We start from the raw sequence: 26,937 nt of genomic DNA, 5'->3' as shown, positions 1-26,937 counted from the left end.
GAGAGAGAGAGAGAGAGAGAGAGAGAGAGAGAGAGAGAGAGAGAGTTTATCTCCTCTGAGGGTAATATCATTCTCTGTCTATAAAGCCTGCAGTCATATGAAATGTGCAATGATAAGCCTGCCTAAACCCCCATGCATTCTGGGGCAGCTACACAAAATCAAAAGTAAGCGAGAGCAAGAAAAACCCAGAGAGAGAGAGAGAGAGAGAGAGAGAGAGAGAGATGGGTGGTGATAGGTGGAAAGGGAGTTATTTGACAGGAGAGAAAATGTTCAAAACAGTGTCAGATAAGTAGGACACTGCTTTGACTGCACTTCACACACAGGCACACACACACACACACACACACACAGGCACACACACACACACACACAAACAGTATCTATACATAGATTTATCCATACATATTTCAGAATTTTCCAAAACCTTCTCTTGACCTTACTAAGAAAACCCCTTTACCCTGTCAGTTTAAACAAGCTGTGGTTAGTCCTAAAAATATATTATAACAATCAAACATTTAGAGAATTTCTAGTGAATTAAGGATTAGGCTGTGTGCATATGTGTGTGTGTGTGTGTGTGTGTGTGTGTGTGTGTGTGTGTGTGTGTTTGTTTTAGATTATTGGGTCAGGCTAGAGATGGTGAACAGGCTGTTGAGCAGTTTGGAGCAGGAGGAGTCTCCCCATCACCAAGCATCACCCTAGGGCCCATGCTCTACTTACACACACACACACACACACACACACACACACACACACACACACACAGACAGTCCTGCACAGAACCTCATATAGTCCTAAACTCCTCAGGCATTTCTGGTATGGATGTAGGGTGTTGCTTGAGGAGAGATTTCTGGGTCATTCTAAAAAAAAGTTTGAGAAATGAGAAATAGTGAGAAAAAGAAAGAAGACAAAATAAATGAGCAAAGGTTTGAAATTGAAGAAGAGATGGAGAGAATGAGGGGAAGGGAGAAAGTATGAGAGAAATGAGAAATTAAAAGAAATAAGGAAATAAAGAACTAAAAGATTAAAAGTAGTGAAAAAAGAGAGCAGGGTCTGACAGAGAAGAGGAAAAAGAGATAGAGGTGTGTCCATGTAAATCAGTGTAACAGAACATTTCAGTGAGATAGTTATTGATCATAGGAACAATGTGAAAGTAAGAGGAGCAGAAGAGTGATGTATGTGTGATCAATTGTACTGAATGAGGGAATTACTCCTAAACCTGGCTTTCAATCTGCCAGTAGTGTGAAGAACAGGGGAATCACACACACACACACACACAAACACACACACACACACACACACACCAGGCCCAATGTCAGCTCTTCTATCTCTCCCTTCGTTCATAACCCTGTACACCTCTCACCCCTCCTCCTCCTCATCCTCCACTCCACCTCTTCGTTCCATTTCTTTTCTTTCCATTTCACCCTGTCAGTTCAGAGCCAGTGCACTGCAGATTTCCACGGAGACCAGGTGGGCTTCAGCTGCCTTCAACAATCTCTCACACTTCAGCTCCTGATCTCCCTGGCTCCACATCCCTCAGAAATGCACACCAGCTGTATTCATTTTTTCAATCTAACACTGGAGGATTCACATAAACTTGCATGTAATACTTGTCCATACACTGTATTGAAAGGCGGAGTCAGCAGGGGCCGTGGTGTGTGGGGTGGAGTTTTCACCATGGGCTCTGTCAAAAATATTACATAACCGCATTATTACAATCATTTCATCTGGACACAGTGATTTAAGCAGAGACCAAGGTTAATCTTCACCAGTGTCAGCTTTCGCAAACAATCTTTATTTCGCAACAGAAGGGGGTCAGAATGGGAACTGGGTTTTACACAAATAAAAACACACTACATTTAGTTAATATTTTTTTAAGTCAAAGTGTTCCATGGAAATTAAAAAAATGTACAGGACTGTTCAGATGTCTTAGGCACCGAAGATAATTCTATATATTTACAATATTGCCCTCTCAGTAAGCACAGTGCTTGTATACTGTTGTATATAATCACAGTAAATACATAATAATAAATAATAATAATATAAATCAAATTAGAAATATAAGATTTTATTTTCTATAAAGTAGTTGTCTGCTGCCAATAATCCTCCACACCAACAGAGGTCGCTCTCACTAGAATTTTAGAACTGGTCACATGATTCCTGTGTCTGCCATGTTGTATAAAAGCCCTTTGTCTTGCAGGATTCATTGCGGAGTCTTGTTTGGTGTTTTCACTGCAATTCTGCGCACTTTTGTACTGGCCTTACTGTTGTGTGTATTGCCCCCTGGTTTGTTCTATTAGGTGACTGGTTACTGGTTTCTGGATTGTGTCTTCTGGATTGCATGCTTTGTACCTTGGACAGATCCCATGGTTTTGACCTGTTTTTTTTTTTGTTGCTGCCGACTTTGTGTTATTAAACCTGCACCTGATTCTAACTCCCGTTTGGAAGTCCCTCATTACAGAAGTGTGAGTGAATTTAAAAAACAAGGTTTTGTTCAGATTCTCCTTAACCACACGAATTTGTTAAATCAACAACCTCAAATAATACGGACTCCACGAGGAGAGATTTGGAAAAATTGAAACCAAGACATTCACACACAGAATATCACACTCACTGGAATAATGTTATCTGGTTTTATTCTAATGTTATTAAAATGTTATATCTGGATATAGATATAAAATATTATGTAAATTCAAAAGTTTATTATTTTTTTGAGTGCAGGAAACATGAGCTGAGACACCTGTTGGAAGCTTTAAAAGAAACAAATGCTTCTTCTTAAACTGATGCTAAAATCCTTAGAGGGCAGCAATGAGCACTGTTTGTTTATTTGAGCTCCAGCATGTGTTACTCTTCAGCTGAGAGTTATTAAGAGTCCATTAGGAAATAATGGGTTCAAATAGCATAATCTCCATAATAAAGGCACTGCCTTCCTACAGCCATTGGAGTTTGGGAGATCTGCACTTCCTCAATAGATGAGGCACCATCTAGTACCACTGGGATGAACCGGAGCACTGTCTGCGATCCAGAACTGTTAATCCAACAATAGCACCTGACCTCACTAATGCCTTTGTAACTGACTGCAATCAAATTGTCACAGTTATAACATCTATTCTGAAGACTTCTGGAGGAGTAGAGGCAGTTGCTGGAGAAATGTGGCCTCTTAACCAACCAGCCTCTTAATAACCAGAAGGTGAAGTTTTAAAATGAAAGAAATTCAATTTTTTGTGAAATATTGTAGTCTATAAGTCTATATCAACAATATTTTCTAAACATTTTAGACATTGTTTGCAAGATATTTCATGTACATTATGGGTGGGGGTATTAATAAAAGGTTGTAGGAGGGGAGGGTGCAGATGGAAATGAGCAGAGAGATGAGGTTTAGTGTACTCAGTCAAACATCATTTGTTACTGCAGACAGCAGAATCCTGAGAGAGAGAGAGAGAGAGAGAGAGAGAGAGAGAGAGAGAGGGAGAGAGAGAGAGAGAGAGAGAGAGAGAGAAAGAGAGAGAGGGAGAGAGAGAGAGAGAGGGAGAGAGAGAGAGGGAGGGAGAGAGAGAGAGAGAGAGAGAAAGAGAGAGAGAGAGAGAGAGAGAGAGAGAGAGAGAGAGAGAGAGAGAGAGAGAGAGAGAGAGAGAGAGTGCACTTGGTGGAATAGAAGGATGAGGGCTAAGAAAGGGAGTAAAAGGGTGAAGGAAAAAAGTAAAAAGTGGAGGTGGAAGGAGACTGGAGGTCATAAGAGAAAGAGAAAAAGAGGGAGAGAGAGGAATGAAGGGACAGATGGGGAGAGAGAGAAACTGATTGGGCAGGAACGTCATAGCAATAAAGCCCTCTGAACTGAGAGCCGAGGAAAACAGAACCAGAGAAAAAACAGAGACAGAGAAGAAGAGAAAGGTGGAGGAGGGGCAGGTGTAAAAAAAGACAGAAGCATCATCAGTGATACTAACACAAAATAATGACCCTAGCCTAAGAAGCGTTTGATCTGTGTGTGTGTGTGTGTGTAGGTGACACACATGCAGCATATTTTTTATTTTTTACGCTAATTAAATATCTCCTAATCTACAAGTTCCCATCCTTCTGTCTGCTCTGAGTTGACAGCTCCTGGGTTTTTCTGATGCTGATGGATATCAGAGGGATGCTATATGTGTGCAACCTAACATACATATCCTACTGAAACAGGAAGTGGTCATGATCAACAAAAGAACTCCAGAATAACTGTACAGTGTCAAACCAGTGTTCCATTTTAAAATCCCAGCTTGGAACCTGTATCCATGGTCCAGATATGAAGACCTCTGCCCTGTGCTATGAATGAATCACACAGCAGCCAGAGGTGTATCTCACAGCACATCCACATGTGTTTGTTGAAGATCTCTTTCTGATGTGAAGGGAATTAATACCCTGAGGGTGTTACACTAGTTTTTGGGAAAATGCTTTGAGAATCTGATCTTATTCAAACATGAGCATTAGCCAAAAAAAGAAAGAAAGATTAGCTTTAATTCTACTCAGGCTTGGTGACTTTGGCCAGCTCTGAGCTGTAGCACTGCACAAGGCAATGGACAATGCCCATAAAGCATGCTTTACAAGACTGAGTGTGAGTTTAATGTGTGAGTCGTATTGATTCAGTAATTCAGTCCCTCTTTAACACTTCAGCTGTTCTACTGCATGTTGTGTTTGTTCTCTGTTTCACTGGCTTAGTGGTGAATCGATCTCTGGGCATCTGCTTAACAAAAGTAGTCACTACAAAGACTACAAAGTCTCTCTCTCTCTTATTTTTTTCTTGCCTGCTCTTTTTCGCATTGACTCTATTCTTATATGTCACTCTTGTTTCAAGGGTTCAGTTGAACTGCTTTTTTATTTAGTTTTCACTGCTAATATTCACTGCTAATATTCACTGCTAATATTCACATCTAAACTAAACAAGGCCTGCTTTCACTTAACACACCAGTACATGAGCTCACACAGTCTTTAAAATTGCTCACACACACACACACACACACACACACACACACACACACACACACGCACACTTCTGTTGCTACTCACACCTTAGATTCACAGCTAGAGCCCTCAGTGTCTGCAGCTGTTCATCTGAAAAAAGCCTACATCATAGATGAGAACAAGTATTTCTTGTGAACACACACACACACACACACACACACATGCTTACAGTCTTTTAAGGACACACGACCAGAAATAACTAAAATCCTTTCACCACGGTGCCTTAGCTTAAAAAACAATTTTGACAGATGTTCAAAAAAAAAACAACTATACACAAACAAACAAACAAACACACACACACACGCACACACACACACACCCAAATGCTCACAATATATACACCAATGGATGGTAGAAAGATTAGAAGCATTAATCTCCTCTGTGAAGACTGACGTATCATAAATTCAAAGAAGACGATTCTTGTAAAATCCTGTGTTCTTCAGGGCGCTAGAACAATGGGGAAACATTTATATGGCAACTCAGAAATATCCGAATGATTAAATAGTTATTTGCAGCTCATTTTAAAGCCTCCACTAGGATATGATGTTCTGTAATATTATCGTTAAACCCAGCAGCCAGCTTGTGGGATGCCAGCAGGAGTGCTTTATTAGATCTCGTTCAGATGAGCACATTAAATGACATTTAACTGATTATTTTATTAGACAATCTTCACATAATTGTTAAAGCTCAGCTTCTTCCATCAGGATCCCACCACAGACGTCCTGACATACAGCGTAATACTTATGAATATGTTGTTAAACTATTAGAACTAGAGAAAGGTCTTTTTTGGCCATGTAGGGCAGCTTGAAGATGTTTCTGAATGTGAAAGTAGCTTTATCTAGATTTAATCGATTTGTATGATCTTTATATTTTTTTATACTTAGCACTTATATAGATTTTTGTGTGCTACACCCATCCTTTCTTACGAGTGTACACAGAATAGAAGAAGCTTCACCCACACACTACTCACATGGTCTCGTCATTTTGGAACTCTAGTTTTCCAGAAGTTTCCTCGTAGTCTTCCCCCCCACGGGCCGTCCCGTCTATGGTCCTGTATGGTACAGCCACAAGACCCCGAGCGCCGGACGTCCTCTGGACTTTCACCTGCATCGTTCCCACACTCTCGCTGACTCGTGTAGACTCGCTCTCAAACGTGAAGATGCCCGCATGGTCATCATCGTAGATGGTCACTGTGGCTGTGTGAGCCTCGCCCAGTGCCGCCTTGGGGGTGGGGGCTGCGGAATCCATGGCCACAGGGTGTCCGTCAGCCCAGCCCACGATGCGTGGATTGCTGAGGTGAACGTATAAGTACTCGTCTTCCTCAAAGATGTCATCATCGATGATGCCCACGGTCAACTCCTTCAGCGTCTCTCCAGGCTTAAAGACCAGAGTGCCTTCAGCAAACTCATAATCGGAGCCAGCGTTGGCAGTGCCATCTTCAGTACGATAGTCAACCTGGGGAGGAACATGCCCCAAATGTTATGGAGGTAAAGAGAAGGCCATGAACAAGTAATTATTAGAACTGGACAAAATCAAGTACAAATATGTGTCATTGCTATGAGATGAGAGTGTTATTGACAGGGTTTTCATATCACAGCTGTATTTTATAATGACTATATTTTCCTTTCAAATATTAGAATAAATTACGCTGCTATTTTGAAAAACATATTGTTAAAAATAGCACAACTTTGTTTGGCTTAAATACAGTGCTATCCAAAAGAGCATTACTTATAAACCTTATGATATCTACTGGATACTGAGTCAAAAGCATGTGCACAAAACCATTTTCACATTTCTCAGAGTAAACCTAAATGTTTACGTTATTGTTGAAGAAAATATAATACCGTTTTGAGTTTTCTAGCACTGCATAATTATGTGCTTTTTCCTCATTTATATAAAAGGTGAGGAAGGTTCAAACATGGATATGGTATTTATTAAAAACAATAAAACTGAAAGCACTTGCTTTGACGGTACAGCCTGCATCCCCGCCGTGTCGCCTCACTGTGAGCTTCAAAGAGCCGCAGTTCTCGAAACACTGGTAGAGTGCTGGCTCAAACTCAAGTCGCGTAGTGTAGGGGTCGTCCTCCTGCTCCCGCGTCTCTCCACTGCTCACCACCTTCCGAGCCTGATCTGCTGCATGCTTTTTCAGGATGTTCCCTGCACCAATCATCATCCTGGTGGCTTGGATACGGTAAAACGCTCTGCTCTTCTGCTGCTGCACTAGCACCTGAGGGGACCACAGAGAGAATGTACTGTTTCAGTAGGCTTTGGATATTTGGTTATTTGGTGGGTTATTTATAACCTTGGTGCTAATTGTGTAGGCAGTGAAGATGACAAGAAAAAGATGCTGTTATTTAATATAAAACAAGTGGAAAGAAAATAAAGGTCTTCCTCCAGAATGTAGACACTGTGTCATGTCTGGTCGTTTCGTACAAGCAGATAAATAAAACAGCTTGGTTATGTCAAATTTCCCCTCAAATTTAAAATGTAGCCAATAGGCCTAGACATGTTTGAACTCCTAGAAATTAACATTTCAAATTGTACATACATTTAGTGGTCTGTTGTGTGAGTTTGAAAAATATTTAACTAGTTACATTATAACTAGACAGAGGCATATTTTTAAGCCATTAGCTTAGCCATAAGCTAGCACTGCCCTGCTTCCTTTTTCTACTTCCTCTCTTGTTGTAATCTTTGGCCATTGTTATTAGTTTAGGTTTAGCATGGAGGAACAAAGCCTAGCTAAGCCTACAGCTTGTATAGTGAGCCTCATTTGCCTCGATATTTGGTTATTTAACTTCATATTGTTAAGAATCACCACAAAGCAGTTTAAATAGGTCCTCTACTGCATCAACAATGGGCCAGTACCTTTTCTTTAAACTGGAAAATCCAATTTAAGAGGCTACTGTGTCAGCACTGTACGATGCATGATTGCAATGTATTTAGCAAGATTTACACTTTTCATTTAGCCATTTTTGCCTACGGTGTCCCTTTTTAACTAGAAGCTTTTTGCAAAAATATGTACATTTTTTATAGTCTCATAGTTTCGGCGCTAAAAGCAAAGAAAAACTGTGCAGACATTAAACACGTCTTGGCAGTTGAACTACTTTTGGGGTGCAGTGGTGAAATTGTACAAATTTGAAACTATTACACTTCCCAATGTTATATGTATGAAGGTATTCTCTGGAAATGCCCTTTATGGCCCTTAGCTTTCATTGGAATTCTAATGTTAATGCTACTGACTATTGAACACTGCACCACTAATCGGAGCTCTGCCGTACCTGATAGTTAGCCATCTCAATAAGCTGCTCCATGTCTTTGTCTGGGTGTCTTTGCTTGAGCTCCTTCAATGTCCTGGCCATGTCCCTCCTGGCCTCTTCCTCTTGATCCCGCCCTCCAAGTCCGTCCTCTCCTCCCAGCATTCCGTCAAGATGGGCCGCCATGCCGTCCAGCTCCAGCATGTCCATCTTGGTGAAGCCTGTCTCCTTAACCATCTCTTCACCTCCTTCCGTTTCCACCACAATGCCATGATTCTTGTCAGCGCGGTAGTGCTTGCGTACATACTTGTAGAAAAGCAGACGACGATCAGCCACCCACGCCTGCACCACGCAGATAGGGAAGAAGAGGAAGGTGAGAACAGCCTCCCAAACCTCCACCTCACTGGGGGACGACACGCAGAGGATTATGTAGAGCCAGACGTAGGCGAAGATACTCCAGGCAGCGGTCACAAAAAAGACTCTAAGGTGCTTGACTTTCCGGGTCTCGCCATCAGGTACAACATAGACGCAGAGTCCAATGATGACAAACATGTTGAAGGCGGCGCTGCCCACAATAGTGCTCGGGCCCAGGTCTCCAGCTACAAACTGGTGCCCACAAACTTCAATGACTGACAGCAGAATCTCCGGAGCCGAAGAACCCAAAGCCATCAGTGTCAGGTTAGAAACTGTCTCGTTCCAGATGCGTACCGTTGCTGTGGTGGTCTCACCATTGGGCCTCTTGATAGTGATCTCTTTTTCTTGCGAGGTGATGACCTCGATGGAAGACATGAAGCGGTCTGCAATAATCGACATGCCCAGGAACATGTAGACCAGCGCCACAAAATACACAATGGCACGAGCCACTTTGTCGCCCACAGATGGATTCTGGGGGTTCCATACCGGTAAGATCACGCCTTCAGAGCAGACGTCGCCTTGGGAACAGTTGGCAGTAGATTGAGCAAGGTCAGGGGAGCTCGCATTGGAGGGGACGCAGAGAAGGATAAGGAAGAGGAGAGGGGGAAGGAAATAGGTGGTTTGAACAGAGTGATGCATGGTTAAGAAAGGTCAGCTCTCCTCAATGGCAGAGACAAACCTCTTTGTGGGTTGAACCTGTGAAGGCAGCAGAAACACAGAAAGAGAGAGAGAGGAAATATTTTAGACCCAGAAACTATATTTCAGATGGTTTCTCAAATGTCAAAAACTTGCACAGGGGAATAAAAAACTCCAAAACCCGATTCTTCAGGCTGTGAGATCAGGCTGGAAAACAATAGCATGAGATGTTTTCAGAAAATTACGCTGTCCACTCAGGTTAAGACCTCCCAGAGCTCTTGGTGTTAATGTGCTGCTTTATCACTTGATTTTACAGCTCGGTTTAGTGGGTCATTTGACAAAGGAATGACCATAAAATGACTGTTTGATAGTGTCTTCTTTTCATTGCTCTTTTTTGTTGTAACTTCATAAAACCCTGAATATTTATCATGTGTAATATCCATTAACAAGATGTTGTCCATGTAATGTTTCACCACTTGCAGTAGGTCATGTATCCAGAAATATATCCAGGTATCCAGAGCAGGGGGTGTTTTTTTTTTTTTTTTGATTTGACAGTGTTGTCCCTGCACAGTCTGCACAGTAACCTTTCGTTTCCAATACACATAGCTATACAAATAACAACATCTTGATTATCTCTCATTTAGCAATATATTTTACTTTTAAAATACACATACAAAATGAGCTACATTAAACATCCCTCTCTCCACAACCCCACAAGAAGAAGAAATGCACAGTTAACAACATGAGATCTCACAGTGTGAGTGTGTGCTGTTGCAGGACTTTATCCGATGTATCGTTTTTGTAGTTTTTTTTTTTTTCAAACAACATGTTCAACAAGTTTAAACCCCTCCTCGGGACACTGTTTGTGACGAGTTTGTTGTGTTCTCCTTGTGGTTGTGTTTCCTTCAGGCGCTGGTAGATAGGTTGGTCAGGCAAAGTGTCCTTAGGTACGAGTGTATGACTGTCAGAGTGACTGTTTGTGTGTGCGTGGTGCCCAGTGATGGACAGGCACCCAACCAGGGTGTGTTCCTGTTATTCCAGGTATAGGCTTGGGACCCAGCATGACCCTGAACAAGACGAAAATGAGTTACAGATGAATGATTGAGTGGTTACAGATGAATGAATGAATCACAATCTGTTTCAACTAAAATCAAACTTTGTCAACCTACTATTGGACCCGCATCAGAGAACAATACTATTCACTCATCCTTTCATTGTCCGTAAACACACCCTGGAGGGGGCCCCAGTCCATCACAAAGCTGAACACAACTATAACTATCCAATTTTGGCTAACTTTCTTATAATACACCTAACAACAACTGAGGCAACACACTTAGAGCTTCTAAGAAGCTCCATTCATGTCCCAACAGATTGTCCACTCCATCATTACCTGCCGCCATCTTGTCATGTGACCTTTTCTTTTCCCCATCTGTGTACCCAGATAATTGTCCCTCACCTTTTAAAACATCAGCCTCATATCTTCTCCAGCAGGACGTCACACTGACACACAGACTGAGACTCCTGACAATGTCAGTCCTCTTTTCTCCGTGTGTATGCGTGTTTGAAAACTGTGCAAGTGGTCTGAAAAAACATCCATTACCAAGACTTTAAGGTCCAGTAAAGTGAGGCCATTCTGATCTGAACCTGCCTGCACTAACAGAGACGGATTATCGCAGGCAAAGCTTGTTAATACACTTCACACTGGACTAAGCTGGTGTTTAACACATTAGCAGTGTTCATTATCAGCATTTTTCTGTGATATTTCAGAGTGTACCTGGCAGACAACGGAGTCCACACTCCTCTGAACAGCTCTTAGCTCCACTGTTTTAAACTTTCTCATGCTATTGCTGCTACTTTCAGCAATGCTAACAGGCTTCAGGCAGCTAACAAGCAAAAATAAAGGCCAGCTGTGACCTTTAAACCAACTCAACATAATCCCTCTCATCATCCTGGTGTCACTGTGACTGATGGTGACCAATTTACTATTGAACCTCGGCCTAGGATTCATTCTACATTCACCCACAGCGTAACGTCGAGGAGAGAGAGAGAGGGAGAGAGAGAGAGAGAGAGAGAGAGAGAGAGAGAGAGAGAGAGAGAGAGAGAGAGAGAGAGAATCCGAAATTCTAAAACTTTTAAAAACTCTAAAAGTTTGTGGGGGTACTCAGGCCAGATAGTAGACACAGAGTGTATGTATGTATGTATGTATGTGTGTGTGTGTGTGTGTGTGTGTGTGTGTTTGTGTATAATATTTTGAACCAAGAAGATCATCAGTGAAACCTGAGGCACAGTCGTTCATGCCACAAAAAAATCCATGAGGTTAAGACATCCAGAAACCACTGACCTCTCTCTGTCATCTTTCTTCATTCTCTCTCTGTGTCTCTCTCTTTCTCCCTCTATCTCACATACAGTCTCTTATTCTTCTCTCTCTCTCTCTCTCTCTCTCTCTCTCTCTCTCTCTCTCTCTCTCTCTCTCCTTAAGGCTGAACATAACAGACCTGAGTGTTTTTGACAGACCACACACTGTCTGGCCATTCATGACATTTCACAACTCTGACATGATTACACACACACACACACACACACAACCCGGAGTGCTTTTGGCAATGCCCTTCGCACATTTATCAATTTCTATTTTGAGCAATAATTGTATGATCTGAAAATTAAATCAAGTTCTAAATGTTATGTCCTTCTACACCCCCATGTCTCTCTCTCTCTCTCTCTCTCTCTCTCTCTCTCTCTCTCTCTCTCTCTCTCTCTCTCTCACACACACACACACACACACACACACACACAGCCTGTTTCTGATGTCAGCAGTCACTTATGACGATTGTGCCTGTGTTATTAATCTAATGGACTAGTTCCTGCTGTGTGGGTGGACTGTGGAGGATGGGGGGTGGGGGGTGCTGGACTTAGAGTAGCAATGAGTGAGTATGCTTGTAGACTGATATACACCAATCATCCATAACATTAAAACAACTTCCTTATTTCTGCACTCAATGCCCATTTACACTGACCATAACGGAGAACATTTAGTTCTACAATTCAAGACCCCATTCACCTTGTTCCTCATGGTAGTATGGTGTCCACAATGGTGATTGGCTGGATGGATCAGACACAGCAGTGTTGTTGGAGTTTTTAAACCCTGTGTCCCCTCACTATCCACTCTCAGTCCAACAGTGACACTGAGGGATGTAAAAACTCCAGCAGCACTGCTGTGTCTGATTTGTACCAGCGCAAACACAAACTATGAAAGGGTGAAAGGGTACTTAAAAACGTATGCAGAGCGACCAATTCACTACAGTCTGTTGTTGCAGAGCTACAAAATGCCCTTATATGGAAACCATAGCAGATGAAATGGACCATGCATCTAGATGCAATGAAGTAATTGTAATGATTTGGCTGATATGATGGTGTATATGTGAAGCAGGTGGAGTCTGAACAATGTTAGTAGAATCTTCCAATTCAGGACCAGGAACAGCTCCATAATAGAAACATCTTTGAATTTACCTCACATTGTTCAGCACCATGGAGAGTTCCTGGCAGCTAAAGCAGAGCTGAGACCACACCTCAATCTGAACCAGTAAAAGAAACAGAGAGGCACTGCTATTTCTTCTTCTCACTATCCAAGCATTCCCAAATGCATAATTTGATTGTATAAGCGCCACAGAAAAACAGGAAATGAAAGGGCATGGACTAGAGGGGTATAAACCAGAGGAACTGACTTAACCGGAGGATTGAAGCTGCATTCTATTCATTTGGAATGAGTGTTTGAGATCCAAAGCTGATCATTCAAGATCAGAAGCTGATCATGACTGAATGGCATCAGATCCACACACACAAAAAAAAAAAAAAAAAAAAAAAAAAACATCTAGCCTTCCGTGAAGAGTAGAGGCTGTGATTGCAGCAAACAGGTAAAGACCAACTATTAATGCAACTCATTTACGTAGAAATAGCAGATGAGCCCCATGCCCACAAACATTTGGCCATGGTTTCTGACTGTCTGGCTGTCTTTGTTAGCTGGAAACATGGTCATATTACCATAAGGCAGTCTCATCCACTCCTTGCTTTTACAGTATGGGGAAAAAACCTGGATAGAGACACCACTGTGTTTATGAAATTGAATTTTAAATTTAGTGAATAATGACACCCCCATTTAATATCTACAGAGAACATTTTAATAAAGAGAGTGTGCAGCAGAAACCAGCTGAGTCTGCAGCCTGCGAGAATGTGGCTGACCTGCTCATCGCAGTTGACCTCCGGCCAAGTAAAGACCCTGGTTTTCTGCTGACCTTGGCCTTTAAGCCCATCAGTGCTGTAAATGATCCCCTCGTGCATGACACCGGTGTGCTAACATTGTGGCCCCTCACCTAGACTAGTGTTATAACAGGGCTGTAAATCAGAGACTCCAGCTGTGTGTGTGTGTGTGTGTGTGTGTGTGTGTGTGTGTGTGTGTGTGTGTGTGTGCATGAAACCGTCACCCTGTGCTCAGTCAGGCTAAGTGCTGAGAGTGTGTGGTGCAGGCTGTGTGGTGTAGAGGGAGGGATTAGAGTGCTGGATTACAGCAGTTCACTGTATGCAGGTCTGATGAGACGAATAATTAGACAGCTTTACACACTGATGCTCAATGCAGCGTGCAGTGCATGACCCTCAGCTCTGGCCGAGCAATTATATGCAGTCTGGTGGTGGCAGAAAACCCAGTGTCCGAGTGGACACACACATACACACACACACACACACACTCACGTACAAGTAGAATTCCACTGACCAATATCTCTGCATGACTGAAAATGTGGCAGTGATTTGGATTCCTCTTTGTCACTATGAGCAGTGTCCACAGACATGGTGCCACATGACCTTAAGCATGCTGTGGATTTGTGAGATCTCGTTTATCACACACCTATACACACACACACACACCTGTGATACACTAGCACAAAGTACACCAATCAAAAATAACCACCTCATTTGTCCATTCTCTCCGCTCCACTGACCATACCAGAGCACGTTTAAATTACAGACTGTAATCCATCGGTTGCTCTGCATACTTTATTAGCCCCCTTTCACCTTGATTTTCAAAGGTCTGAGCCCTTGCAGGACCAGGTACCATCAAGTAAGCAGATGATTTGGCTGGTGGATCGTACTCAGTGCTGTATTGACACTAACGTGGAGCTGTGTGCTACACTGGTATGAGTGGATCAGACACAGCAGTGCTACTGGAGTTGTCAAACACTGTGCCCACTCACTGTCCACTCTGTTATACACACGCCTGCCTCATTGGTTCACCTTTTAGATGTAAAGTCAGAGCCAGTAGCTCATCTGTTGTTGCACAGTTTGTGTTGGTTGTCGCTTAGTCCTTCATCAGTGGACACTGGACACTTTTGGCTGTATATTTTCGGTTGGAGGACTATTCTCAGTCCAGCAATGACACTGAGGGGTTTAACAACTCCAGCAGCACTGTTGTGTCTGATCCACTCACACCAGTGTAGCACACCGCTCCACGTTAGTGTCAATACAGCACTGAGTACGATCCACCAGCCAAATCATCTGCTTACTTGTTGGTACCTGGTCCTGCAAGGGCTCAGACCTTTGAAAATCAAGGTGAAAGAGGGCTAATAAAGTATGCAGAGCAACCGGTGGATTACAGTCTGTGTGTCAAAGACACTCCCTGGTTTTCCACAGTGCCGCCTTCATTCATACACATCCAGTTTAAGTAAGCACTGTTTAACGGTGAGCGTACACTGCTAGATGTGCTGTGGATGTGTGTGAGTTTGTGTTCAGTCCACACTCCAAACAGCCCCCTGTGTCAGCATGCAGTAAACCAATATCTCTCTGATTCCCTCAGCAGGAATCTCCTCATATCGATCTGTTTCCGTCCTCATCCATCACCTACAGCGATGTTTCATCCCAATGTACCACACATGCCCACGCCCTTCTACACCCAGGCACACTGCATATGCAGAGCTGAGCAGCAGGGGCTCGAAATGGATTCTGAAATTTTGAAAACGAACAGCTGCTTCTTCATAAGCCAGGAAATTACCTCGGCATAAGTGTCGCACCTTTGCAGCAGGACTTAATTCTGTGAAGGCTTTAGGCTGGACACTGCTGTGAGGATTGGATTGCAAGCAGCCACGAGAGCATTAGTGTTGTCAGGAACTTATGTTGTTGCGGGATTAGTTCTGGATCACAAACACCACTCAAACTTATTCCAAATGTATTCGATGGGGAGCCATCACTCCTCTCATGTATCTCTATGGAGATTATCCAAGCATCCTATCCAAGGATTAATTGCTGCTTAAATAGTTGTGTTCACTAATTATAAGGTGTCTACTAACTTTATATAAACAGCACTACGCTAACGTCTCATGCACCCATAAGCAGACCATTTATCCCAGGCTTACATTTGTGCAATATGTGTGTGCTTATATATGTTTGTGTGTGTGTGTGTGTGTGTGTGGGTTTGTGTGTGCGCATGAATAAATGGTGTGTGGTGTATTATTTGGAAGAACATTTTAACAGTCACCACACTGACAGCTGGACCAGGGAGAGTGTGTGTAGTAAATATAAAAAATATAAAAATATAAAAAAAATCTCTCTCTCTCTCTCTCTCTCTCTCTCTCTCTCTCTCTCTCTCTCTCTCTCTCTCTCTACCTTCCACGAAATTGCTACTGATAGAGCCCACCACTCTACTGTCTTCAGTCATATACAGTTTCTCTCTCTCTCTCTCTCTCTCTCTCTCTCTCTAACTGTCTCTCTCTCTCTTTCTCTCTCTCTCTCTCTCTCTCTCTCTCTATGCCTGCAGCTCTGTCTCTGTCCTGTGACAAATGATAGCAATTGTAATAAAAGGCTGGAGAAAAACCCTGTGTTGCTGTGAGATTTGATAGTGTGACAAATGTGTCCCACAAAGGAGAGAGAGAGAGAGAGAGAGAGAGAGAGAAAGAGAGAGAGAGAGAGAGAGAGAGATGAGAAGAGGGGTCTAGGAGTCACCTCTTTCCTGAAAGTGATGGGTGGAGACAAAAATGAAAGTATAAAGAAACCTGACAAAATGCTGTAAACACAGAGAGAACAAGAAATGTGACCAAAATAGAACAAACATTAAAGTGAATCTTTATGCCTTGGCTCCGTGGACGAGTGAAATGAAGTGCACCATATCGCCCTCTTCTCCAATGCGCCTGAGAAGAAAAGCAGGACGTTAAATTAAGCGTTGATTCTGAAAGACTGGATCTCCGTGCTCGGTCCACTCACAGATAGTAAACCATGACATGTATGAAGTCCACCATTTCACTGTGATTACTGCTGAAACCTCACAGCCTGATTTACAAAAGCTTCAGAAACACTCCTGCTGCTTTTCACAGGTCACTGTTTTGAGTGGACGTGTATGAGAGGTGAAAAGTAGCGCAGAGGAGTTGGGAAGTCCATGTTAATGTGCTGTTGCATTTAGTCAACAGCTCTTTGCTGTAAATACATAAAGACAGATCTACAAACCAGCAGCACTCAGTGTAATAACAGCCATCGTCAGCTTGTTAAAAAGCCTCCGAAAGCAGCATGTGTACTACAAAAAAAAGGCAAGAAGCCGCACTGTCATTGTATAAGGACTGTTTCCCAATTGAAACTCATTCAACTTCTGTCAAAACGGTATTTTCAAAACAATTTTACACTATTATTTGAATCTGTTGAAAATTGTTGTTGGATATTGCTGTGCACACACTGCTGTGAGGAAAGAAATCCCATGCATTTTAACTTAGAGCATGTACTGAATCTTAATATAACTCCTTATCTAGCTCCATATTTACTTATGACATATTTAGGGTGGTTTTAAGAATTAGAAAAACAATATTTTAAATGTGGGCATCATGTGGCGCAGCAGGTAGTGTCAGAGTCACACAGCTCCAGGGGCCTGGAGGTTGTGGGTTCGATTCCCGCTCCGGGTGACTGTCTGTGAGGAGTTGGTGTGTTCTCCCCGTGTCCGCGTGGGTTTCCTCCGGGTGCTCCGGTTTGCTCCCACAGTCCAAAAACACACGTTGGTAGGTGGATTGGCGACTCAAAAGTGTCCGTAGGTGTGAGTGTGTGAGTGAATGTGTGTGTGTTGCCCTGTGAAGGACTGGCGCCCCCTCCAGGGTGTATTCCCGCCTTGTGCCCAATGATTCCAGGTAGGCTCTGGACCCATCGCGACCCTGAACTGGATAAGCGCTTACAGATAATGAATGAATATTTTAAATGTGTAAATGAAAAATCAGTAGATTAAAGATTTTACAGAATGAATCGTGTGTTTTTGCTACAATAATTGGCACAGGTACAGCACTCTGTACAGTGAGAATTCACATTTGTCACCTTGTAAAAGCACAAACCACACAAACTAATTGAATAAACTGGCCTTTTATTAATCACTTATTGATTTTGGGGGCAAACGTGGTCTGACTATGATCACATGTCACATGAACGCAGCTAAACTAAAGCATGTGTCCACTTCTAAGGGTTAAGCAGCACATATTTAAGCTACCACAAGCAACACCACAATGAAGCAAAATATAGTAGAAGAAAACCATTTGTCTCTCTCTCTCCCTCTCACACACACATACACACACACACACACACACACACACACACACGGCTTGACATTTGTCCACTCCCTGCTACTCTCGCACATGAGCATGATAATCACTCATCACAGCAGAAAGCAGATTGCTAATTGGTTCAATTAATTTCATCAAGACCACTTCCCTCTGTGCCTCAAGGACAGAGAGCCACTCGGTATTGACCTCCTGTGTGTAAGCTGTCTGTAATATGTGTGTTAAATGCATGTACTCTGTGTGATTTGCTTTTTTCTTGACCAGCTGTGTGTGTGCGCGCGTGTGCATGTGCGTGTATATGGATTTGCGCAGACAAGCTTAGGTTTTAACATCAAGGATTTAAAGGTAACATTAAAATAATTCCAAAACATGTTCCTGATATGCCATATGTTTTATGGTATTTAGCTTAAACAAAGCTGGAAAGAACTACGTGTAGAATGGGTTGTTATAACACTGTATAGTTGGTATATCTCTTATAACGCACACGTTTCATCACTGGCGTATAGCTTCTATAGACCCAGAGAGAACTGGTATAACGCTAACTAATAAGTTATTAAGTTATTAAGTTGTCTTTTGATACCTGTAGTCAGGCCCAGATTAGCCCAGGGGTTTTATGGGCATGTGCCCAAGAGCCCAGGTCACTTGGGGGCCCACATGAGCAGTTTATAAAATATAAAAACGTCAGGTTACATGGCCATTTGGCAAATAAGCATGTGTTAACTGACAGTAAATAAAGCACTATGATTGGTAGCAATAGAGTCAGGGGCGTGCCTAGGCCCTGGCTACAGGGCTATAGCCCCAGGTCTATTTACATTAGCCCCATGTAGCGCCGCAGCTCTCTCTCAGCCAGACGGTGGGGCTAATACTCCCCAGCACGAAAGAATGCGCTTCTTATTGATCACCACTTGTTTAGCCAATCAGCAGCCAGAGCTAGCTGTTCATCATTTAGTGCTGCAGCCAATGGAGTCAAAATCCCTCCTAGATAAACTGCACTGAATGACAGCTAACTTAAATAACCCATTTGTGCCAATGGGTCTATGATTTGATGATCTGGGTCTGCTTGTAGTATATTTGCATTTCATTTTTTAAATATTTTTTATTATATTTTTATTTATTTTGCATTATTTTCACCGCTCCCAGTTACAGTGGTGCTACGATAGTCAGATAAATGTATTTTCAAGTATTTTATCATGATAAGCAACCTATATTGACCATCCCTAACACAGATGTGTGTTTGTGTGTATGTCTGTGTGTGTGTGTGTGTTTGTATATAAGCATTGTTAGATGTGAAGAACCGTATAGAACTGATTTGTAAATCATGAAATTGCATATTCACTCATTCACACTCGCTCACGTTTAGGGACTGGCTTTAATGTCTTTAGTGACATCCACTGTGAAGCTGCTTCATTAGCTTCATAAGCATCCTGTATTTGCCCTTCACACACCCATGCACACACACACACACACACACACACACACACACACACATATAAAGGTGCTCACAGACACTCTCTCTCCCTCTCTCTCACCCCCTGCCAGGCCTCTTCCAAGTCAAACATGCTGTTAAGTCCCCAGAAACCTTTTCAACCTTTTCAAATGCGCCATCTTTCAGCTGCTCAGGCAGGCACTGCTGTGAAATCACAATCAGCAGTGACACACACACACTCTCTCTCTCCGCTCTCTTTTTCCCTCCCTCTCTTACTTTCTTTCCAGACTCTCGTTGCCTCCCTGCCTCCAAAAAAAAAGAGCCATACATTACAGGATGCTGCTCGTGTGGAGCTGAGGAGGCCGAATTTAGCACCTGGTGCTTTTGCAGCTCAGGGAGGGATCAGCCTGCTCTGCCTTCTACCCTGCTAATGGCAGGAGGCTGCCTGGGTGATCCACACTCTGCTCTACTACAGTTTTAGAACCCACCAGGGCTGCCTCACAACACCCCAGATCCACAGGAGTTTGTTGGAGTGTTAATAAGTAGTCTAGCAAAGCCAAGTCTTGTCTACAGAGCAAAATGGGCAGAGTCCCAATGAAGAGCAAAAGCCAGGGATTAAAGGTTTAGGTAACGTGGAAGCTTCCAGCTGGGAGCTCTCACAGGAAATATGGCTCAGAACTGTCGGGTGGGACCTAGTTTGCAACAACGAACACTCCACAAGCCACTCTATATGTTTTATCACGCTTGCCATGTTGGAAAGGCCTCTGCTGCTTTATACCAAAGCACACTTATAAATAAACGGTTTCATATGCTTCTTTATGTATATATTAAATTCTAGGAAATATATTTAATATAAACTTTAGATTATTTAGAGTTTCTTAAACAATGTAAAAGGTTCCACATCTTATTTGAAATAATGTTCTTTGAAGAACCATTTTAGAATAAAGCTACATTTATAAAGTTTTGTAAATTGCTTATAAATCTGTTAATGAACGTTAATAAATGCATTAATAATAACATTATTTGTCATATAGTGAACCCACACTCCTCTATCCTGTTAAACCTCGGATCTTACCGGATATTGACATGTTTCCTCTTTAGCTGTCAACATATATTTGTTAATTTTTAAAAAAATGTAACCACTTTTTACACATTAATCATAATATGATGTGTACCCCGACCCTGAAATGTATAATTGGTTGCAGGCAATAAATGAATGAATGAATGAATGAATGAATGAATGAATGAATGAATGAATGATTAATGTTGTGTGTCACACTTTTGCCTTGTGTGACCTTGTCATCAGTGTTCCCTCCTGTGTCTCCTTTGTTGCCCTGCCCTCTTGGTTTTCTCTCCCAGGTGTTCCTTGTCTGTGCTGCTTGTATATATATACCTGATTGTTTTCAGTGCTCCCTTGTCTGGCCTTGGGTGTAGATGTGTGCTTTTGTGTCTGAGTGGTTTTGTGTATATGCCTACGCCGACTCACGGCTGTTCGCTTTTGTTCCTGTCCAAGTTCTGCTCAGTTTTGTTTCTTGTTTGTGTTTCTTTCACTCTGTCCGTGTTTATTTTCTGTATATGATGGGTTTGGTTTTGCTTAAATAAAGTAATTCCGGAAAACTCAGGTCTCAAGTTCTCTGACATTTTCTCTGAGGTCATTCTTGCCCTTTTATATCTGTGTTAAAATTATTATTAATGACAATAACCATTTATAAACCATTTAAAACTTTTATAAGTGTAGTTTTCTTTGAAGGTGGTACCTCTTTCCCAGTACACCAGTTGAACATCCAGTTGTACAGTAAATATGAAGCCCTTAGTTGTGTTGGAAACAGGTGACAAGGAAGTTTTGAAAATAGCATTGTTCTAGGGACCTTTATAAATACATTAATATTAATTAGTGGCAGAACAGTGGAGGTAGTCTCTGTGGTCCTGGGGTTGTGAGTTCAAGCCCTGCCTCATGTGACACTCTGTGAGAGGTTTGGCGTTCTCTGTTTGCCTGTGTGAAAAATGAATAAATAAATGAATCAGTGATGTCATGAATGAGTCGGCCTGAAGTGGATTCAATTATAAATATAGGAATTTAACACTCGATCTAGAATTCTTAGGAGTTTGTAATCACAGGGGGGTAATTTATGACTTATTTCTAGTTTTCTTTGCTCCAGTCCAATGGATGAACAGATCTTCAGGTTTTCCCTGCTTCATCAGACACAGTGATCATTTAATCCAGGACCCTTCACTGGAGTCAAGGTCTAAGACTGAAAATGTCTGGCCCATGTTACACATCTCAGAATTGTATCTTCAGAAGAAAGACAAAGATTCTTGAACCTTTTTGTTTTAATGGAAGGATTTACACAAGCAAAGTTTGCTTTATAAAACTGCCATAGGCTTAGTCATCAAAAGAGGTTTACACAGTGTGAAGGGCAGCGGGTCCCTTCAAACCGGGCAAAAATAAACCAGTGATTCCAGAAATAAATGTGAGTTATATTTTCTCAAGACCGTGATGACATCTAGTCTTGAAGCGAATGTTCAGTTCACAGCAGGCAGTGATGCAGGGCAAAGCTCAAGTCTCTAGAGGATCTTTTATGACCTTCCTTTATAAACAGCTTCTGCCTGGCGGAGGATTTTCCGTGCACTTGAAAGTACAGAGCAGATATTAACAGCTACACATCCCGAGTGCCACAGGCCTCCAGCATTTGACTACAAACAACAGCAAAGCATTTAGGAATCCTCTTTTGCTGGGCTCGGAGCACTCTCAGAGCTTGGCTGCAGGTAAACATGCTTAAAGACACAGTCAGTGTTGTGATCAGGGCCACTGCTGAACACTGACCTGATTGGAAATTTGTAAATGAGCCAGGACTCCAAAAGCTATCCGGCCCAACACTTCCTAGCCTGGGGGCTCGCAGCATGCCTGAGATAAATCAAAAGGAGATATCTTTTCCCATGGAAGAACCATATTTACTGTGTGTACAACCACATTTTCTACAAAACACTTTATGGAGTAAACACACTATGTTTAAATAAACATTTAAAACACTATTACATCATACACAATTGCTGGGGTTTTTTGTCTTATCTAGGTCAGAGAATCCCCCACCTCACAAAAAGCAACCAGTAAGCATACAGCAACCAGTATGTGTTGTTATGTTATATACTGTTGCTGTTTTGTTAGACATCATTTCATATGCAGCAGTGGTAACCTGTGTCTAACCTGTATTCTAATCCAGAACTCAGTTGTGCTGTGTCTGATCCACTCATACCGAGGCAACACACCTTGTTAGTATCAATGCAGTGCTGAGATTAACCTCCTCCAAAATCATACCTGCTCTGTGATGGTCCTATATGTGTCCTGACCTCTGAAGAACAAGGTGAAAAGCAGCAAACAAAGTATGCAGAGCAATAGATGGTCAGTAGTCTGTAAATGTAAAAATATAAAGGGCTCCTCTATGAGAAGTTGAGCTGAGAAAATGGACAGTGAGAAACAAGGAGGTGGTAATAATGTTATGGCGCATCAGTGTACGTATGTGTGTATATCAACTACTTTATAATAGCCTTAACATGCCAAATGTGTTACTGGTTCCATTGGTCGTCCACATTGTGTTCTTACTTCAAACGAACCACATCTTGTGGACACAGACTGAGATCAACCTCCTCAGGGGTCCACTAATAAGGAGCACTCCAGGGTCCGAATGGCAGCATTCCCACTTCTTTTAATACAATGCGACTAAACAAGGCTTTGGTTGGTTCTATATTTTCAGACTGTCGATCTGTAAACACACCATAAATACAGGAAAATATTGCAGAAGGCAATATTTTTCAGGGGCGGCACAGTGGTGCAGCAGGTAGTGTCACAGTCACACAGCTCCAGGAACCTGGAGCTTGTGGGTTCAAGTCCCGCTCTGGGTGACTGTCTGTGAGGAGTGTGGTGTGTTCTCCCTGAGTCCACGGGGGTTTCCTCTGGGTGCTCCGGTTTCCTCCCACAGTCCAAAAACACACATTGGTAGCTGGATTGGCGACTCAAAAAGTGTGTGTGTGTGTGTGTGTGTGTGTGTGTTGCCCTGTGAAGGACTGGCGCCCCCTCCAGGGTGTATTCCTGCCTTGCGCCCAATGATTCCATGATTCAATGATGACCCTGAACTGGATAAGCGGTTACAGATAATGAATGAATGAATATTCATACGAATTCATAGGCTTCAAATAAATATGATTGTTTTCTTTCTTGAAGGCCAAAGAACTAATCCACAGCTAATCTGCCATACAAAACAACCAATTAGAGCAACAAAGAATTCACACTGTCTTCCCTCTCTGGCCCGTGGTCATCAAACGAGAAGCCATCAAACATACGGCTGGGAAGAAGAAATAATCAGAAGGTGGAAGCAGGGAGCCAGGTCTTGTCAGTGTAAAATCCTTAATGGAATAACTGGAAAGAAAACTGACAATCAGGAGAGTCCTTCTGTTGACAGGAAAAGCCCTGCAGGGCTAAGAGCCTAATGATGTTGGCGTGCAAAGAAAGATGTGGAAGAAAAAGAAAGAAAAAAAAAACTATGAGCAAGAAGAGACCCAGGAAGAGAAACCTGTAGTGCAAAAATCATCTGAGGCCTATTCACATAGCCTTGGAGAGGAAAAAGTGCTTATGCTCCTGTAATCTAATGTGTTTACGCTGAAGGACAATTCCCTTGGAAAAGAGTCTATTTAAACAGAAAAGCATTTCTTCTGCTGAGCTGGTCTTATTTACATGCCCTCAAACAGACAGGCCAGCGTGTAATTCACACAGCACAACACTGCTGAACGTCATGAAATTCAAAGTAATGACAGCTCATTTGAAGGATCTGTAGACATCGGGACTTCACAGGGAGAGACCCTATCAATAAGCTAGAACAGGAGTGATTCTACAAGCCTATTAACCGTGACGTCCATAATAATTAGCAAAAAGACCACATCACCCTACATTAAAATCATTTTAATCAAGACTGCACTGATTGGTGATTAATTAACCCATTAAAGGTAGTCAATGGGAGCATATTGCTATAAAGAGTGGAGAAAGAAGCAGAAGGGGAAAATGGAGAGGTAGAGGAGGTGTGCCGGCTGCGGTGTGTGTGGGGTTAATCAGATTCATTAGACGCTTCGTTTTTTTTTTTTTTTTTTAAGTGTTGCTGTAATAGCTGACCTTGGAGAAATGGTCAGAGGAGACTATGTGTGTGTGTGTGTGTGTGAGAAAGAGAGAGTAAGTGAGAGTCAGAGAGAGAGAGAGAGTGAGAGAGGAAAAAATTGGCCTAGTGTCAAGCCAAAAGAGGATAGAAAATGAGACCATTTAAAGCTTTCCGCCATCTAACCGCCCTCACTTCTTTTCTGCTTTCATCCTTTCTTTCATTTGTCCACTTTCCTCCCTTTGTCTTCCTCCCATCTGATCTAGTAGTGCACGATGCCACAAATCTGCCTGTAGGCGAATGAAACTGTTCAATGTTCATTTCACTCCGATGGGCAGGGATGCTCCCATGAGAGTTTAATTCAGTAACACATGTGATCTTACGCTCCTGGACACATAAAGCTTCATCCATTTTCTATGTTTTATAAACAATGTATGACGAATGTGAGACTGTGGTGTATGTCATCACTCTTAATGTTCTCTATTTCTTCCATTTTTACCATTATATAACTGCATAACAAAAGTCTTGCTTCTTTTCTCTGAATATTCTCTTGCTCTGATTAATTTTTTTGTCTCAATTGTATAGCATAATTCAGTATGTATAAAGTGCTATATAAGTGTAAGGTCTTATAGTTATTATTGTTATTATTTATCATGTGGGGGTGGGCATGGTGGCACAACAGGTAGTCCAGGGACCTGGGGTTGTATGTCCGAGCCCCGCTGTGGGTGCAGTTGCATAGCACTCAGCCTGGTATCATTAATTTCTATTATAACAGAGAGTATAAAAAAATTAGGAACAAAAATACATTTATTGGGGCGGCAGGTAGTGCCGCAGTCACACAACTCCAGGGACCTGGAGGTTGTGGGTTCGAGTCCCGCTCCGGGTGACTGTGAGAAGTGTGGTGTGTTCTCCCTGTGTCTGCGTGGGTGTCCTCTGGGTGCTCCGGTTTCCTCCCACAATCCAAAAACACACGTTGGTAGGTGGATTGATGACTCCGTATGTGTGTGTGTGAGTGTCCGTAGGTGTGTGTGTGAGTGAATGTGTGAGTGTGTGTCAGTGTGTTGCCCTGTGAAGGCGCCTCCTCCAGGGTGTATTCCCGCCTTGTGCCCATTGATTCTAGGTAGGCTCTGGTAGCCCAACCAAGGATGGCCCCAGATAGGCAGGTTCACCATTACCCGCATTATCCAGTGCCCCTGTCTGTGAGGAGTTTAGTATGATCTCCCAACGTCCACGTGGGTTTCTCCCCACAATCCAAAAACACTGTCGGTAGGTGGATTGGCTACTCAAATGTGTGTGAGTGATTGTGTGAGATGTATGTTGCCCTGCAAAGGACTGGTGCCCCCTCCAGGGTGTGTTCCTGCCCACCGCAACCCTGAGTTGCAGTTACAGAAAGTGGTTACAGACAAATAATTAATTTATCATAATCAAAATTCATTGACAGTAACAAAAATATGCATGTCCCTGCCCCTGCTTTTCTACACCTCCCCATCAGTATCCATGGCTCTGGAGCACACACTGACTCCATGCATTGATTTTAGGTCAGGCCTTATTTCTGCTGTCAGTTAAATGTTTCTCCTCCTGCTGGACTCTGACAGGTCCAGACATGGCCAGTCAGCCTCAGCACCCGCTCAACGCTGTGTGTAAGGGTTGCTTGTGGAACTCTGCAAGCTTTCACACAGCACCTCAGGGTGTAAAAAGTGCTTTATCCTGTGTACTGAAAAACATGCCACAGTCAAACACTCATCTTATCCAAAGCCGATGATTGCTGCCATCAATGTTTCATGTTGGAAGCGAAGTGAAAATTGGCATGCCAGCTGAAGTGTGCTGTTTTTGTTTACTTTAGCGTTATTATTTTGTATACAAATGCAATACATGAAAGTGCAGCTGCAGTTGCACTTTGTGGGCTCCCCAGGGAGCAAACGATTCACAAACAAAGACAAATAACACATGCCTCTCATTCCTCAAGAGTCTGCCAATTCCCAAACACTGCACTTTCAGTTCAGAGGGGAAAAGGACTAAGGAGTCAGAGAATGAACACACTGTATTCTCCATCAATCAAGATTTACAACCCAAGTCATATCTGTTAGGGGGCATGAGGCCTTTTGGGGCTATGTACCATGCCCACCTCCCTGCTGACTCAACAAGGCATAGCCAATGGGCCGTGAAGATGGCTGACATCCATTAGAAGGGCTCATGGGAAATCGAGTGCAAGCATAACCTTTAGGGCTCAACATAAGAGAATTCAAATCAAACACATTAATGTAGAACAAAGAGGCAAAGGGGTTTTATTTAATAGAGCTCAGACACAACAACCGCTGGCGACTATTGGCTAGATGAATAAACTGAATGCTCCACACCAAAACTAATTTATTATGCCTCTTTTAGAGACTGCCATCCGCCTAGAAGTCTGATCCGCTTAGTAAGGCAGGAAATCATATTTCATAATTAGCAAATAGCACACTTAGCAGGTAATGATGATGGTGGACAACAGCTGTTTGTTGGTGTGG

The 26,937-nt window shown here is 42.5% G+C and overlaps 1 protein-coding gene across 2 annotated transcripts in view; it reads right to left on the bottom strand.

The window, feature by feature from the left end:
- slc8a4b (solute carrier family 8 member 4b) overlaps window positions 1-26,937 on the bottom strand; it is an 89,015-nt gene that overhangs the window by 31,666 nt on the left and 30,412 nt on the right. For both annotated transcript variants that reach the window (XM_066681194.1, XM_066681195.1), the window contains 3 exons: window positions 8,271-9,356; window positions 6,956-7,219; window positions 5,963-6,447 (listed from right to left, as the gene is read on the bottom strand). In XM_066681194.1, coding sequence (XP_066537291.1) covers window positions 5,963-6,447; window positions 6,956-7,219; window positions 8,271-9,299 — 1,778 coding nt within the window. In that variant the 5' untranslated portion in view covers window positions 9,300-9,356. The remainder of the gene's footprint in view (window positions 1-5,962; window positions 6,448-6,955; window positions 7,220-8,270; window positions 9,357-26,937) is intronic.

The sequence above is a fragment of the Hoplias malabaricus genome, chromosome 9 (genome assembly GCF_029633855.1).
Source record: "Hoplias malabaricus isolate fHopMal1 chromosome 9, fHopMal1.hap1, whole genome shotgun sequence".
Classification (NCBI taxonomy): Eukaryota; Metazoa; Chordata; class Actinopteri; order Characiformes; family Erythrinidae; genus Hoplias; species Hoplias malabaricus.
Note: the sequence above shows the minus strand (reverse complement) of the source record. Positions and strands in the feature narration are given on the sequence as shown.